This window comes from Vigna umbellata, chromosome 1 (genome assembly GCF_029865625.1).
Source record: "Vigna umbellata cultivar VRB3 chromosome 1, Vumbellata_1.0, whole genome shotgun sequence".
Lineage (NCBI taxonomy): Eukaryota > Viridiplantae > Streptophyta > Magnoliopsida > Fabales > Fabaceae > Vigna > Vigna umbellata.
The window spans coordinates 92,002,063-92,018,360 of record NC_142165.1 but is presented as its reverse complement, the minus strand read 5'-3'; the positions used below and the strand labels follow the sequence as shown (position 1 = coordinate 92,018,360).

Genomic DNA, 16,298 nt, shown 5'->3' with positions numbered 1-16,298 from the left:
CTTGTGAAGTGATCAAGGGATTGACGCTTAGCTAGAAAACCCAGACTCTTCCACCTAAGGAATTTGGGCTAAAGTGTTTTAATGGGTTGACATTAGTTTGTTATGGTAAGGAGAGGATTTCATGTGTGCAAGAGAATTCGGTAAAATGTACCCTTAACATTGTCAGTCCCCACCATTTTCGACCTTTCTCCGATTCTAAGTGTCTCCGGATGCCAAAGACCAATTTTATTTCCTTGTTAATTTATTTTGTTGCACTTATTTGTATATTCGTTTATCAAGATGAGTTAATAATCGTGCAATTAATTAATGTTACACGAGTCTCTTGGAAAACGATACTTGGTCTTACCGTTTTATATTACTTGAACGATTTGGGACACTTGTCAATGAGTTGACAGTTCGTAGTTTTTTTTAATTTTTTAAATATATTTTTAATTCTTTTTATTTTTATTTTATTAAAAAATAAAAAAATTGTCATGTACTAAACTGACATGGTGTCACATGACATTGACAATGTGACGTGGCAACAATGTCACATGTCATTGTCACGTCACATGTCATTGCATCAATCTTAATTTGGTTATGTAATTTTATTTTATCTCAATTTTGTCCTAATTTTTTAAAAATTAAACAATTTTCTCCCTTCACAAATTCAAAAAAAAAAATTGTATATAAATCTTATACAAATATTTTTATTAAAATTAATATTTTTATTAAATATTTTGAACAAGATAAAATTTGTTTATATTTCTACTTAGTTAATTATATGCATGTTAATTATGTTTTTTAAATATACCTCTAAGAGTTTAAAAAAATAGTGAATAAATTAATGATGTGAAATTTCATATTTTTTAATAAAATATTTTAATAAAAAAATTAAGACTAAATTGAGACAAAACAAAAATACACAAACCAAATTGAGACTAATATAATGACAGTGTCATGAGAGTAACACGTGACGCATGACACTTGACATATCACACCATTCTTGTCACTTGGCACAATGTGAGTTTGACATATGACATATTTTTTTTAAATTTTAAAAATAAAAATAATTAAAAAATGTTTAAAATATATAAAAATTCAAAAAAAATCATAACTAACCCGTAAAACTTTTTTTAATGGTGTTAATACAGAACTAATACAAAGATCTAATTAATTTATTTTTTTCAAAAATAAGATCTAATTAAGAGAAAAAAAAAGTCACGAACGTATTTGAAAAAGTGAACATAAATATCAACCATATTATGATTAAACCATTACTAAATTATTGTATTTTGGATCGCACTCTTAAGCTTATTGGTCTTCAACGGGGTCCGTGTTTTTATTGAAAATCTTTCTACCTCTTTCAAAATCTTTATTGTAAGTTTTTCAATAACAGTGAAATATATACTATTATATTTAAATCATTGAAAAAATTTAGCAATTTTCCCATCTGTTAAAATCTCTTTCGAAGGTAAACAAGTAAATGACATAAAACGAAAGGAGAATAAAATAAGGGTAAGGAAATTCACTTAAATAAAAAAAGAAGGCATAATCCATGGATCATATGGTAGAATCAGAAATATAATAATTTGAAGAAAAGATAACATTTATTTCCATAATTTAAAACATATTATTTTTTTTAATGCATAAAATTAGTTTATTTTAAAATATAATTTTATTATTCAATAAATAATTCAATAAAAAATAATTTATTGATAATAAAAATATTATATTATTAAAGAAAGAAAATTTGGAACGTATTTTTTTTCTATAATTAAAAGTATTTTTATCAATAAAATTTAAATGAATGAATTAATTAACACAATAATTAAAAGAGTAATAAATTATTAAGAATTAGTGGTAAAAAATATTATAATAGAAATAAAATTTGAGATAAATATTTTTCTATCATTAAAATTATTTTTATCAATAAAATCTGAATGAATTAATTAATAAATTAGCACAAAAATTAAAAGCGTAATAAATTATGAATAATTAAAAAGGAAAGAAATTTTACACTATAATGAAAATAAAAATTGAAATAAATGTTTTCTTATAATTAAAATTATCTTTATCAATAAAATTTAAATGAATTAATTAATTAAAACGAAAAAATTAAAAGTGTAATAGATTATCAGTAACTAATGAGGAAAAAAAATTATCCTATAATAAAAATAAAATTTGAAATAAATATTTTCTTATAATTAAATTTACTTTTACCAGCAAGAATTTATTTGTTTGGATAATTCAATTAGACACGTAATTTTTATTTGTGGTAATTAAATCATCTAGGTTTTAAAAATAACCAATTAAATATTAATTAATGTTAACATCTATCTTTGTACATGTCACGTCAGTTCATAATATTTTTACTTTTTTAAAAATTCTTTTACTATAGCTTATTGTCATTTTACGTGCATATGTTTATCACAATATCTTATATTTAATTTAAATTTTATAGTTAAAATTTTGACTCGATTTAATTTTAATTTTTCTTTAAATAAATAATGTTATCATTCTCTAAAATAGACCGAATTAATAATTAAACTTAATTATAATTATATATATATATATATATATTAGAATAATATTTTTTAAATTTCTACGTTAAATTACTTCATCTACTTTAATAAAAAAATTCTATTATAAACTTATAATTTTTAAAAATATTACAAATGTAAATTTAAAATAATTTAATAAAATGTATTTTTCTTTGTTAGCTTATGTATTAATTTAACGTGACAAAACATTTACATGTTTTAACTTAATATATAATACGTTTAAAATATGGATTTTTTTATTGAAATTAAAATATGTATAAAAGAAAATTAATTTGAATATTTAAGTGAAGTGATTTGATACATCTAAATTCTAAAAGATTATTTAAAATGTATATGTAAGTTCTAATTTATTATTTTGTTCCTATTTTGGATTAAGACAATATTGTTCCATTTAAAAAAATACTAAATTGACTCAAAATTTCAAATATGAAAACTAAACTAAATATAAGACACTATTATGTAATACTAACACTGACACATACACGTGATACTACTATTGTCATGTGGTATGACAATGACCTGACATTTGACAAAAACATATAAAAAATAAATTAAGAATGACGTAACATGTACAATAACGTAGAAAATTGCTTTTTATGTCAATTAAAAATTTTCAAAACGATAAAAAAGTAGTAGATATAAAAAGTGTTGAACTTTTTAAATCGGTTATGAAACATGTTTAAAATCTCCATTTTCTATACATGGTCTGAAACCGGTTCAAAAACTTCACTTTTGAGAATCAAAATTTTGTATATGACCTAGACTTTTTAAATTGGTTAAGGTTTTAACCGGTTCAAAAGAATTGAGTTTCTATATCTATTGATGAAGAACCAAATGAATTTATGACAATTAGATGAAATATTTCTTAAGGCTAAAGCTAGAAATTTTTGTCAATGATGAGTGTTATGTAGTAAGGATATTTATGTAATAACATAAATATCTTAGGTATTTTTAGACAGTTAAAATATCAGTGAAAGCCACTAACCACACTTTTAGGTAAGGTGGTTATTTTTATTTTCCTTATAAATACAGTAACAGGGCCAAGGTCCAGGGACGTTCTCTTTATGCTCTAGAGATCCTGAATAATATTTCAGAGCAGTATCCAATTACTCTCTTCTGAGCTTCAGCTCCATAATTCATATCTGACTTGAGCGTCGGAGTATCTTTGCAGGTACCTCCTCTCCTTTGGCGAGTATGAAGAACAACAATTGAAGATCAGCAAGCAACCCAGACAGCCAAGAACAGTAAAGACACGCAGGAAAATGTACACCGAAACATTTTGGCGCCCACCGTGGGGCCGAGGGCCATCCCAATGAAACCACAAGAGGAGCCTCGGCCTCTACCAAGCATTCTTTCGGATAAAACTACTCCATCAAGATGAAGCCGCCGCATCATCGCCAGAAATCTCCTCCGTGAGTCACTAACACCACCGCAAGCACCTCCGCGAAAGCGCACCAGTGGGAACCTCAGCAAAGTCACCCCCCTTTTGCGGGTCAGATCCCGCGCAAAAATATATCTCTCCCTCCTCCGCCAACGTTGTCTTTATCAGGATACAATTCCCAGACCACCACCAATTACTGCGACAAATTGGTTCGGCGTTTTCTACGACTATGACTCTCGCTACCCCGGCGAAGTCATCCTCCAATCGCCGCCTCGACTCAGACAAACGCCGCCTTCATCAGCGGCAACACCAGCACCTTTATTAACGCCATTCTTCAGACCCCAAAACGCACACTCGCCACCGGCTACCTCCAAACCGCCACCAACATATTCGGTATTATTCTAAGAAAAAGAAAAAGGGTCCTGGTACCTTAACGGTTTCGAGGGCAATTCCAAACTCCGATCACCACTGCTCAATCACCAGCATCATCAACAACTCAGCGTCAGCAAGTGGAGGACTCTCTGGACAGACGATAACTCCTTTGTTACGAAGACTTTTATGTCCTCCTCCAACCTCTCCTCCATAGTTGCCTCCATCGTGCCGACCAGGGTCTCCGTTCTCTGTCAAGCTCTCCCCACCATCACTGCGTTGCCTGCCGCTACCGAGCTTGCTGCCAGCGTTGCCTAGAGTCAACGGCGCTTCCTAAAACCGGTTGTACCGCTCTCACCTTCGTTTTCTTTGAAACGGGTTTCCTCTCCGATTTAGGGCACGCTCGCTGTTTTGCCTTCTACCTGGAGACAGCCACCACAAAAATTCTGCCGAGAAAATAATTGGGGTTTCCTTCTGTGTTTAATTGATGTATGAATTATCAGAATCGAGACTGAGAAAATCGAGACTGAGAACAGAGAACCCTAAATCCCCAAATTCATTACACTCCGCCGCAGAACCATCGTCTTGATCGACGTTCCCACACATCGACACCGCCATTGCCTCCGGCGCCACCCTCACCCGCCTTGAGGAGTAAGATTCAAACCTAAACCTGCGACCCCTTGCTGCGGTCAATTCATTTGGTTGAGCCCCCGCGTCATCCGCCGTACAGAGCTGGTGCGCAAAAGTAGGGTTTCTGGTCAAACCCATTCCCCACATCTTCCGCAACCCTCGCGTAACCCACGCGTCATTCAGTTTTGCCTCCACGTCATCCTACCCAATTTCTATTCCTCAAATACTCCAGCGTTCGACCTCGACTTTTGGGCTTCGAGGACGCTCGACAATCACTATGTACGAGCGTCCAAACAGTCGGCCTCGACAACTGGACGAGCGTTTATACAATCAGCCGCTCGTCCTCGGACCGCTCGTCCTCGCCCTTCGGACTAGAGCGCTCGACCCGCCATTCGTCCTCGGACCGCTCGTCCTCGCCCTTCGGACTAGAGCGCTCGACCCGCCATTCGTCCTCGGACCGCTTGCCCTCGCCCTTCGGACTGGAGCGCTCGACAAAACCTCTGGACGAGCGTTCATACAATCAGCCGCTCGTCCTCGGACCGTTCGTCCTCGCCCTTCGAACTAGAGCGCTCGACCCGCCATTAGTCCTCGGACCGCTTGTCCTCGCCCTCTGGACTGGAGCGCTCGACAAGACCTCTGGACGAGCGTTCATACAATCAGCCGCTCGTCCTCGGACCGCTCGCCTTCGCCAGTTGGATCCGAACGCTCGACAAGCCATGTGACGAGCGTTCAACAAAGTACGTGTCGAGCGTCCAAACAATTCTCACGCTCGTCCACTTGATCTACAACGCTCGTCCACTCTGTCCTATGCGTTCGGCCACTCGTATAAAGACCGTTCATCCTCGCCCTTCGGACATGAACGCTCGACAATGCTTGTGGACGAGCTTTCAACCAGTCAATGACGTTCGTCCTGGAACGTCCCTAGCTCAGCCTCGCGTACGATATTGACGTTCGGCCTGGAGCGTTCGTCTCTCCGCTCAACATCGACATTCAGTCCCTTGCGCTCGACAACTCATGGGTACGAGCGTCCGAACTGCCGGACGTTCAACCTCGACTTTCGGAACCGAACGCTCGACAATCAATACGTGGACGAGCGTTCGTCAATTCACTTCAACGAGCGCTCGTCCATCCACTTCAACGAGCGCTCGTCCATCCATTTCAACGAGCGCTCAAACTTGGTTTAGGACGCTCGACAAACAATCCACGACATTCGTCGACTCGGTCATTAACGTTCGTCCAATCGACGTTTCAACATTTGTTCTGACGCCCGTTCGGACCCACGAGTTCGGCATTCTCACGGCACGAGCACGTCAACGTTCGAACGTCACTGTCGTGCGTACAAGCAATTATCACGCTCAAGGGACGAACGTGCAAACGGTGCACGACGTTCGTCCACTCGATCTCCAATGCTCATCCACTCTGTCCCCCGACGCTCCACAATCACTGTGAACGAGCGTTCAGACAAAAGGTCGCTCGGCCTCACCTTCGTAGACGAACGCTCGACAGTCATTATGTGGACGAGCGTTCGTCCATCCATTTCAACAAACGCTTGTCCACCACGCCCTCTACGTTCGCCAACTCGGTCACCAACGTTCGTCAGCTCGGGTTCTCAACGTTCGCCCACTCGAATAAAAAACGTTCGTCCACGTCTTCGGATTCGAGCGCTAACGCTCGACACTCAATGTGGACGAAAGTTCAAACAGCAGACCGTTCGTCCTCACCTTTCAGATCAAAACAGCGGACCACTCGTCCTCACATTCGGTCTCTACCGCTCGACCATTCTTCAATACGAGCGCTCCCGCATTCGGCCTAACTCTTGTTCGACCTCTTGACGTTCGGCACCTCGGTCTCATTAACGAGCGGCATCTTGGCTTCAATCGTTCGGCCAATCGCTACATTAACGTTCGGCAATTCCCGCTGGAAGCGTTCGGTCATTCGGACTCACTGGCGTTCGGTCAATCGATCTCTTTGACGTACGGCCTCAAGCGTCCAGCATTCGGCCTAATGGACGTGCGGTCACCAGGTTTGCAACTCGACCAAATGGTCTCATCTATATGTTTAAATATTATTTTTTACAGTGCAGATGAGCATCTCTTGTACATAAAAGCGGACACCTGAGAGCCGTCCATCCTGAAGCACTTCTAAACCTGGTAGATGTTCGCCCAAGAACACCCAGGTGCGTAAAGGGATACACTCCCGCTGGCCGATGTTCGCCCTAGAACACCCAGGTGCATCAAACAAAGGGACACACTCCCGCTGGTAGATGTTCGCCCTAGAACACCCAGACCATCAAACCTAGGGGACCATCCCCATAGCCTAGCTTATGTTCGCCCAAGAACATCTACTTTTCAAAGAATCTGTGTTCAACATCGAAAGCGTTCGTCATTTGGTCTCAACGCTCGACATTCAATTGTCAACGAGCGTCCACTCAGTCCGTCGTTCGGCCTCAACGCTCGACAATTCAGTACAACGAGCGTCCCAACATCGCTCGACATTCCATTTCAACGAGCGTTCAAGAAGCGCTCGCCAACCCATGTCAACGAGCGTTCAAATGTCGCTCATCAATTCATTTCAACGAGCGCACGTCAATTCATTTCAACGAGCGCTCGTCAAACCGATGCAACGAGCGTTCAAATACCGCTCGTCAATCCACATCAACAAACGCTCGTCAATCCATGTTTTCGAGCCTTCAAGAAGTTTGCCGTTCGGCCTCACGAACCCAGGTGCACGAACGTTCGATCTTTTGTTTCTTAAGCGCTCACCAACCCAGCTTTTTACCATTCGTCTTGGCCTCTTTTTGGCTCATCAAACGCAATTGCTCGGTCATCCTTGATTCAAAACGTTCAATCCCCACATGAACGACAACCACAAAACACAACCTCCCTCAAACTCATAAGTCCTATAGTTACCACGTTCATAAAACAGAACGGTTAACTCGGACTTGGGGGGCATGTTATGTAGTAAGGATATTTATGTAATAACATAAATATCTTAGATATTTTTAGACAGTTAAAATATCAGTCAAAGCCACTAACCACACTTTTAGGTAAGGTGGTTATTTTTATTTTCCTTATAAATACAGTAACAGGGCCAAGGTCCAGGGACGTTCTCTTTATGCTCTAGAGATCCTGAATAATATTTCAGAGCAGTATCCAATTACTCTCTTCTGAGCTTCAGCTCCATAATTCATATCTGACTTGAGCGTCGGAGTATCTTTGCAGGTACCTCCTCTCCTTTGGCGAGTATGAAGAACAACAATTGAAGATCAGCAAGCAACCCAGACAGCCAAGAACAGTAAAGACACGCAGGAAAATGTACACCGAAACAATGAGCAATTAAAATGACTATTATTATAATCTTATAACACATTTATATCCAATCTATTATAATCTAACAATGACATTCACCAAAGGAAATTTGATTACGTGAACAATAAGTGAAGGATGAAGGACGTGGATGAAGGATGAGAGCACGAGAGAGAATTTCATGAAAAATCCCAAAAGCGCGAAAGAGGAGAGGGAGGTTTTTATTGAAAAATTCAACTTTTAAACTCGGTATAATGACTAACTAGTTTAGTATATTAATTTTGAATTAAAAATAAAATAAAATTTTAATTTTCTATATTTGTTAGACTCCAATTGGTATAGAAAATTGGTGTCGATTATTGTCAATTTGTCACCTAATTCCTTTTTATATATAAAACAAGAATAGAAAAGTTTCTTTTATCTATCAACCTGTTATTACACCTCTTATTATACTTGGTGGATTTGATTTAGTGTAAAAACTAGATATAAAAACGATATTTTGCACTAGCAGTAGGAACATAACGCCAATCTAATAGAAAATATTTAATTGGATCATATTTAAATACTTGAGGATTTAATCGCACCAAATTAAATTTACAGGTCAAATTGAATTTTTCAAACAAATTAGAGGATATTGTGTAATTAAACATATAATTTAATATAGAGTTTAATTAGAAACAAATTTTTGTGTTTGTTAATCAACCTTTTATGGCATGAGAAGTAAAACCAAAAAGTAAATGAAAAAATAAAAACATTTTGCCAAAGTTAGTGAAGCTATATAATGTTTAAAACATGTGCATACTGCATTTTTATCTTATTGATCTTTCACAGAAGAAGTTAGGTGGTGAAAATTTGAAAATTTTCAACAAAACCAATAAAATATGCACTTAACTTTTGACACCATTTTCATTTTAAAATTTTAAGATAATAGATTTAAGAGTTATCATTTTTATATGGTATTCATCTTTACTGACAGAAGAAGTTCCATTTATACTTGGATTTCCAGTAAAGAAGTATTAAAAGAAAGAAAATAGATGAATGGTTTTAGCAATTGGTAACATACACGAAGACATTAATATACAGTAATAGTGTTCATTGAATTTATCATATAGGGATGTATAGATGTATGTATGGTATGCACACGATGAGAAAGTGATTTAGGCTGGAGAGGATTAAAGGAGCGAAACAAGAACACAAACTGTTGGGTAGGGCCTAATGACGCAAACAATGAGCTGTAAGGAAAGATAAGGCCTATTTGACACATTTCATTTCAATGCAACTCTTCTTCATTCCCTTCCATTCCCTACCTTTGCTTTCCCATATAAATAGGTCACTCCCCCCATCTTCCATTTCACAACAATTTTTTTCTTCCATTACATATATTATCCATGGCCACCTTTTACCATGTTAGAAATGCCAGTGTCCTTTTCCTATGGGTTCTGGTATCTGCTGGCTGTGTTTGGGGTCGACCAGCCACTTTTCTGCAGGACTTTCGTGTCTCGTGGGGTGACTCCCACATCACTCGAATTGATCAAGGCAGGGCAATTCAACTAAGGCTTGACAAAACCTCTGGTACTACAATATATATTATACTCTTCCGTGGTTTAAACAATCCTACCAATTTTACACATGTCAACTATCTATAGTTCTTCTCTTCTACATTAAGAGTTTAATAACAATTGATACCCCTTTTTTAACAGGATGCGGGTTTGCTTCCAACAAGAAGTACATGTTTGGGCGTGTTAGCATGAAGATCAAACTCGTCCCGGGAGACTCTGCTGGCACAGTCACTGCATTTTATGTGAGTTAAAATTTTCGTATATCCTTGGAAAAGTCTAATAGCCCAAACTGGAACGCTGACATATATGAAAATATTGTGGCCTCTGTGGTAGCTGAAATCTGACACGGACAACGTTCGCGACGAGCTTGATTTCGAGTTCTTGGGGAACCGTACTGGACAACCTTACACAGTTCAAACAAACATCTACGCTCACGGAAAGGGTGACAGAGAACAGAGGGTTAACCTCTGGTTTGACCCGTCCGCGGACTTCCACACTTACTCAGTTCTGTGGAACCATCGCCACATTGTGTAAGTATATACACACGTCCGATAAACCATGATTATTAAAGATAGACTGAAAAGAGCAATGAGGAATTTGTTATGTACGTGCAGATTCTACGTAGATGATTTTCCAATCAGAGTGTACAAGAACAACGAGGGGAGGGGGGTTCCGTACCCAAAGATGCAGGCGATGGGAGTGTATTCGTCACTGTGGGATGCAGATAACTGGGCCACAAGGGGTGGTTTGGAGAAAATCGATTGGAGCAAAGCACCATTCTTCGCTGACTACAAGGACTTTAACATTGAAGGGTGTGAAGTGCCAGGACCAGCTAACTGTGCCTCCAACCCGAGAAACTGGTGGGAGGGGGCTGCATATCAGGCTCTTAACGCCATTGAAGCCAGAAGATACAGGTGGGTTCGTATGAACCATGTCATCTATGATTACTGTACAGATAAGTCAAGGTACCCAATCACCCCACCAGAGTGCCTTGCTGGCATTTAATTCAGTGGCGCACAATTCACAACATTCCTGCTTCATTTATACGTAAATCTTACGTTTTTCACTTTATTTTACGTTGTTTTCTTCTGTTGTTGTGTACACAATGTTCACATGCCAAATTATTCTTGGGTCCGAGGCCTTTGTTCCATCCCAACAGGCAAACCTCTTCAGGCCCTCTTGCTTTGTGTTTTTCCGCTCGCTCGCATATTGTTTTGCTGTATAAGAAAAACCTTTGTACCATTATTGTCATGATCGAATGAAACTCTTAATTATTTTTTTTCATATTTTTGCTGTCTCAATTTACGTGGAATAAAATCTTCCTCTGTTTCTGGATAAGCAAAAGGACAAGAAAAATGGTGGGTCTAGAGACTGCATTAACAAACTGATCTTATTGGCTCTTTGATTGTTCGCCAGTTTTATAATTTATGAATGTCACATCCATGTATAATATGGAAAGTTTAGTATTATCGTACAATTTCAGTATCAGAATTACTAATTTTGAGAATAATTATGAGAAAGAGTATCCCATGTTTGAGAAATACAATTCCGTAGTGAACAAACTGTTTTTTATAAATACAATTTCAATCTTTTATTCATCATCACGTTAAAGGTATGTTTATGCATAATTTCGTTTTATATAATTATTTTTTATTCTTTTTTTGAAATTGTATTTGATAAATATGAGTTTTGTTTTTTTTTAATAAAGCCGTGTTTGTTCTTTTACGTTAAGTTTTACGTTTTTTTATTATTAAAGTCTTGCTTACAATGTAGAAATAAAGCAAATATCACATATATCAAACACAATTTCAATAAAAAAGAAATGATAAATTATATTTACCAAACATGATTTTAATTTTAGTATAAAAAAAACATATACTTTGGTGTACGACTATAATAAAATAATACGAAAAATACATGAAACAAAATAAAATATGTTAAACACCATATATATAAAGATGTAGTATAATATTAATATATAGTAGAGCAATATGGATAAAATATCATAAATAAAATTAAAATACAATAAAATGGTGAAATTAAAATATATATAATTTCAAGAGTTTAAAATTTTACTAAAAATTAAATTATAAATACTCTATATTTTTAATTAAAGAAATTTAACTTGGTATAAAAATTTTATTTGTATTCAGTAACTACTTAACAAATAATTTTATTAGACGCTAAAATTCAATAAACTAGTTTGACAACTTTTAGTCATCAATTAAATTGTTATATTTTTTTCAAACATGGGTTAAATAAGTTAAGATTAACATTTGAAGTTTTCCAAAGATGTAGATAAAGATTTTTATAAGGTAAATTAATTATAAATACCTAATTTATTTAAAATTATATATAATAAGTTTGTTTGTTTATGCATTATTTAGATGCATAAATAAAAAATTGTAACACGTGCGTAATATTATATTTATTTTTATTCAAAACATATATTGAATGTTATGCCGATTCTAGAATTAATTAGAAAATTTTACTTTCAAAAACTATTAAAGATTGTATTTTATTATCTTCTGGTCTGGGCAGAGGCTGCATTGCATCTTTTTTTCAAAATGACATTAGGTTGCTTTGAACCATTTCGAAGCAAACGGACATTTTTTTTCTTATATATATATTTATATAATATTGTTTCTATTTGAAACATTAGTTTTAAGAACGATTAGATGTTTTATAATATATTTCGTACATATAGAAACTAACATTAGGAAGTCTAAATTAGGTTTTGAATGTCTAACAAATTTTGCATGTAGTGTTAGAGCTGGGCTTTACCAAGCTTTGCCTGTTCTTTCTGGGCTTCTATCAATTTGTATACGCATGTACTGTTGGGAGTTACTCCCTCCACCATCACACACTTCTCCCTGCACTTTCCCAATTCTTTTTAATTCCAAAAATATCATTTTTTCTTTTATACTTTACCTTTTTTTAACTTTTTCTTATAGCCTTAATTTTTTACTTTCTTATTTACTGAGTCTGCACACCACACCCCCACACTCTTACTTTCTCTCATTCTCTTATTCTCCTCTTCCTCTTTCTCCAATTTCTCATCTTCTTTTTTTTCCAATTTTCTATTTTCGTCAAGGTTTTTTGTGAACATGTGTTGTTTGTGTGTTGGGTGTTGTGTGTGTGCTGGGTGCTACTACGTGCGTATGTTCTGTGTAAGAAGAAGAGAAACACAAAAAGGGACAAGTATTCGTAAAACACTTAAACAAATCTCGAAATCCGTGAACAGATATCAACCTTCCTTATAAGTAAACGGATGTCAATATCCCTGAAATATACAACATTACTTTTGTATATTAATACTGAAAATTTCTTAGTATTGTGCTTTCCTTAACTTCTGACTTATTGGTCTATAAGTACCATGTGCTAGTTGAGAGCATCCAACAATTTACTCGTTATCTTGGAAGAAACTGGAGGAAATCCTTGTGATATTTCTTTAAAGGTACATTTGTCCAGAATAATATGTGCTCAAGTGTCAGAATCCAACCATCCACCTATGCAAAAGTTGGTAAATGAGAATCTCATTCGTGAAGAAGTTTCTGCTAATAATATGATACCTGAACTTCAGTTATATTGTCAAGAAGGACATACAATATCCTTCATAACATTTGCTAGCTTTGGTAAAATTGCTCCACAAGATTCTGGCGTTGTGGACTTGGGTAAAAGCTATGATGCAAGACATTTTCCAAAATCTTTAACCCAATAATTTGTTTAAGTATTATATTGTGGCTCACTGAAAGAAGAGAGGTGGAAAAAAAAACGGGGCTAATAACAATAGTAAGCATGTTGCATGATTTTGCTTTTAAACCCTCCTGACACTTTTAATATTTTGCAGGAATGCCAAGGGAAAAACAACAGCTCCATCAAAATCTTAGATACTGTATTTGGAGGTGACCCATGTCCGGATGTTGAGAAAACGTTGTCTGTGAAAGCAAATGCACATCGTTATTAGCCCCTTGAGTATTGACATCCGTTTACCTTCTAACGTTAGAAGGTCGATATTCGTTGACGGATTTCAAAATCAATTTAAGTGTTATTTTACAGGAGAAAAAAGAATGGAAAGGTATAGGTGGTGAGGCAGCAATACTCAGTAGTGTTTTATTTGGAAACATTGCATTTTTTTTACTAATGTTTACTACTACGCCACTTCTTCGTATACTTCCCGTTTTTCTTCCTGCACCCCATACATTTTTAATCCCCAAAATACCCTTCAGTAAAATTAGGTTTAAACCTTGAACCCTGTCCCCTCACCCTCACACAGAGTTTCTATTATTTTTGGCGCGCCTCCATTCCAGCAAATTTAAGCTTTCTACTCCTCTTCTCATATTCAAGCCTTCTCGATCCCTTCACATGAAAAGCCTAACACTCCGTTTTCAATCATTGAAGAATGGGTTGGTTTTTCTGTTTTAAAACAGGTTTTTTTCTCTTAGATTTTTATTGTATTACATTTCAGAAATCCAAAAAAAACAGATTTATACCAAATTACATAAGCTAGATTCAAAATATATTATTATCACTAACATAAATTTATGTTTTCGTAATTGTGTGCTCGTATTTTTTAAATTATTATATTATAAGTTAATAATATTTATAAATTAATTAATTTAATATATAAAATAAGTTGACATGTGTTAACAAAGTTAAATATTAATAAAAAATCTCATAAATTTACAATATTTTATTTTTTTAATTGAGAGTTTAAATAAAATTTGGTGTTTAAGATGTGATTGAATTTTCTACCATTTATAACAGGTAAATTTTCTTAGTAGAAATAGGAATTTGTTACAAACATTCACTTCAGAATTTTTTTTAAAATAAACAAAATAATTAAAACTATAATTCACTTATACACTAAACTAAAAGTATATTTTGTGATCCAAGTTTTAAATTAAATTGTGTCAAGGTAGTCGTATTTGTGAGTGATACATGAAGAGGTTTAAGATGTTGCCATCAATGGGAACAGTGGTGAAAAATGAATTTATTGCAAGTCATCAAACACCACTAATAATTAAGTTGTGTAAAGTACTTATGAACTATATTTGTGAGTACAACATGAACATGCTTAGAATGTAACAATTAATATTTTATTGACGTGAACAATGATAAATAATCAAATTATCATAAATCATCAAACATGAATAATTTAATGTTAGCAATAAAATCCAATAATTCATTTGTACAAAAAAAAATAAAATAAAAAGGCAACACTTAAAGTAGTGGTGAATATTCAAATCAAAGAAGAAATAGAAAGAAAATGAGAATAATATTAACTATACAAATGTTAGTGATAGAGACTATAAATATGATAAAAAAAGTGAAACTTAAAACAATTTTATACTAAATATTTGAAAATAATAGTTACTCTTAAAAAGTCGGTTAACAATTATATTATAAAAGATAAATTAAAAATAAAATTGTGTATAAAAAAATATATGTTCTTTATATAGGTATACATTATTATTTGTTATTATTGTTAAATTATTATTATTATTATACTATATTATTATTATTATTTATATTTAAAAATTATTCTCTTGTAAATATTTTTTATTTATTGTCTAAATTCGTTATATGGTAACAAGATTTTAATATTATTAACAATAACTTAAATATAATATACATTTTCAGATCTGAAAAAATATATTTTAAATTTTGTGATCTAAAACACAGTGAAAAGAACACATCTTTTATTAAATATTTCATATTATATATCTGAAATATTTGTTTATTATGTTTCAGATTACACAATTCAAAATGTATTTTCTAAATTTAGAAGTAAAATTTCGGATTGGGCAATTAGGAAAAAATCACTTTTAATGAGGGGTGATTTTGGGTTATCATGTTTTATGGGGTTATAGGAAGAAGAAAGGGGTTCGGGAAGAAATTCCTTAGCGCAATCAGGCTTAGCACGTCTGTTTTCATTTATTTGGGTTTTGATAAATTATTATAAAATGGAAATCTGGATGGTCAATTCTAATAAAAATAAACAAATAATTTCTAGGTATATGTACAAATATTTGTTTTACTTTTTTTTTTATATTGAGTACAAAGATAATGATAAATATAGGAGTACCAGGGAAGTGAATTATTATAATCATTTACTTTTAATTTAGTTAAAATATCAGAATAAAAAAATTACGTGTAGTATTGTTTTGATCTTTAAATTTTTACAGGACACAGGTTTCCGCGACTTGGTATACTTAAATTCTTCCTTTTAACATTACGCGTTATCAGTGTAATCGTGCCATGGTTATATCATATTATACTGTTAGTAAAATAATAATAATAATAATAATAATTATTATTATTATTATTATCATTAGTAGTAGTATATAATTACCGTTAGTAATAATGCAATAATAATAATAATAATTAGTGTATACAATATCATTATTAATTATTTAATAATAATAAAAAATTATCATTATTATTAGTGAAAATACAAAATACATGTATGTGTGTTTACCTTTTCATCTATTTGGGTTTGATAAATTAT

At 34.1% G+C, this 16,298-nt stretch overlaps 1 protein-coding gene across 1 annotated transcript; it reads left to right on the top strand.

The window, feature by feature from the left end:
* The first annotated feature begins 9,576 nt into the window (after positions 1-9,576).
* On the top strand, positions 9,577-11,071 carry XTH7 (xyloglucan endotransglucosylase/hydrolase 7). The gene is made up of 4 exons (XM_047301011.2): positions 9,577-9,800; positions 9,929-10,029; positions 10,121-10,317; positions 10,402-11,071. The coding sequence occupies exons 1-4, from the start codon at positions 9,617-9,619 to the stop codon at positions 10,790-10,792; spliced, it is 873 nt and encodes a 290-aa protein (XP_047156967.2). The 5' UTR covers positions 9,577-9,616; the 3' UTR covers positions 10,793-11,071.
* The last annotated feature ends 5,227 nt before the right edge of the window (positions 11,072-16,298 follow it).

Excerpts from the sequence above, each read along its gene's own strand:
- XTH7 (XM_047301011.2), top strand. The coding sequence starts at position 9,617 with ATGGCCACCTTTTACCATGTTAGAAATGCCAGTGTCCTTTTCCTATGG. Across the intron at positions 10,030-10,120 it reads GCACAGTCACTGCATTTTAT|CTGAAATCTGACACGGACAA; the intron begins GTGAGTTAAAAT and ends CCTCTGTGGTAG. Across the intron at positions 10,318-10,401 it reads TGGAACCATCGCCACATTGT|ATTCTACGTAGATGATTTTC; the intron begins GTAAGTATATAC and ends ATGTACGTGCAG.